The following is a 449-nucleotide window of genomic DNA, read 5'->3' on the forward strand; positions in this document are numbered from 1 at the left end:
GGGCAGCGGCCGCCCAGCCCCTGCGCAGTGCCCCGTGCTTACACGGCGACTGGGGATATTGCCAAAGCGTCGCTCACAAAGGCGGGTTTGGGGGCAGACGAGGCCCCGGCCCGGCCTGGAGGGCAGCCCCCTCCTCACCTCGGCCTCGGAAAGTGAATTTTCTTGCGTAGCTGCCGCTCTCCGGGGCCCGGAGGGTCTGTGGCGTCTTTAGCGATCCCTTCTGACGTGGGCTCTGTGTGCACCCTGTGGAACACAAACTGAGCTCCTCATCATGGGCTTGCAGGCTGCAGATGCATGGATATGGAATCGTAGAATCATCGAATGTTTTGGGTTGGAAGGGACCCCTAGAGGTCACCCAGTCCCACCCCCCTGCAGGAGCAGGGACACCGCTAACCAGATCAGGCTGCTCAGAGCCCCGTCCAACCTGGCCTTGAATGTTCCCAGGGATG

At 62.6% G+C, this 449-nt stretch overlaps 1 protein-coding gene across 1 annotated transcript in view; it reads right to left on the reverse strand.

The window, feature by feature from the left end:
* The window catches only part of UVSSA (UV stimulated scaffold protein A), a 67,398-nt gene that overhangs the window by 65,103 nt on the left and 1,846 nt on the right, over nucleotides 1-449 (reverse strand). The window contains exon 2 of the mRNA XM_035889381.1: nucleotides 139-243. Coding sequence (XP_035745274.1) covers nucleotides 139-243 — 105 coding nt within the window. The remainder of the gene's footprint in view (nucleotides 1-138; nucleotides 244-449) is intronic.

This window comes from Egretta garzetta, unplaced genomic scaffold (assembly GCF_000687185.1).
Source record: "Egretta garzetta isolate BGI_Z169 unplaced genomic scaffold, ASM68718v1 scaffold682, whole genome shotgun sequence".
Lineage (NCBI taxonomy): Eukaryota > Metazoa > Chordata > Aves > Pelecaniformes > Ardeidae > Egretta > Egretta garzetta.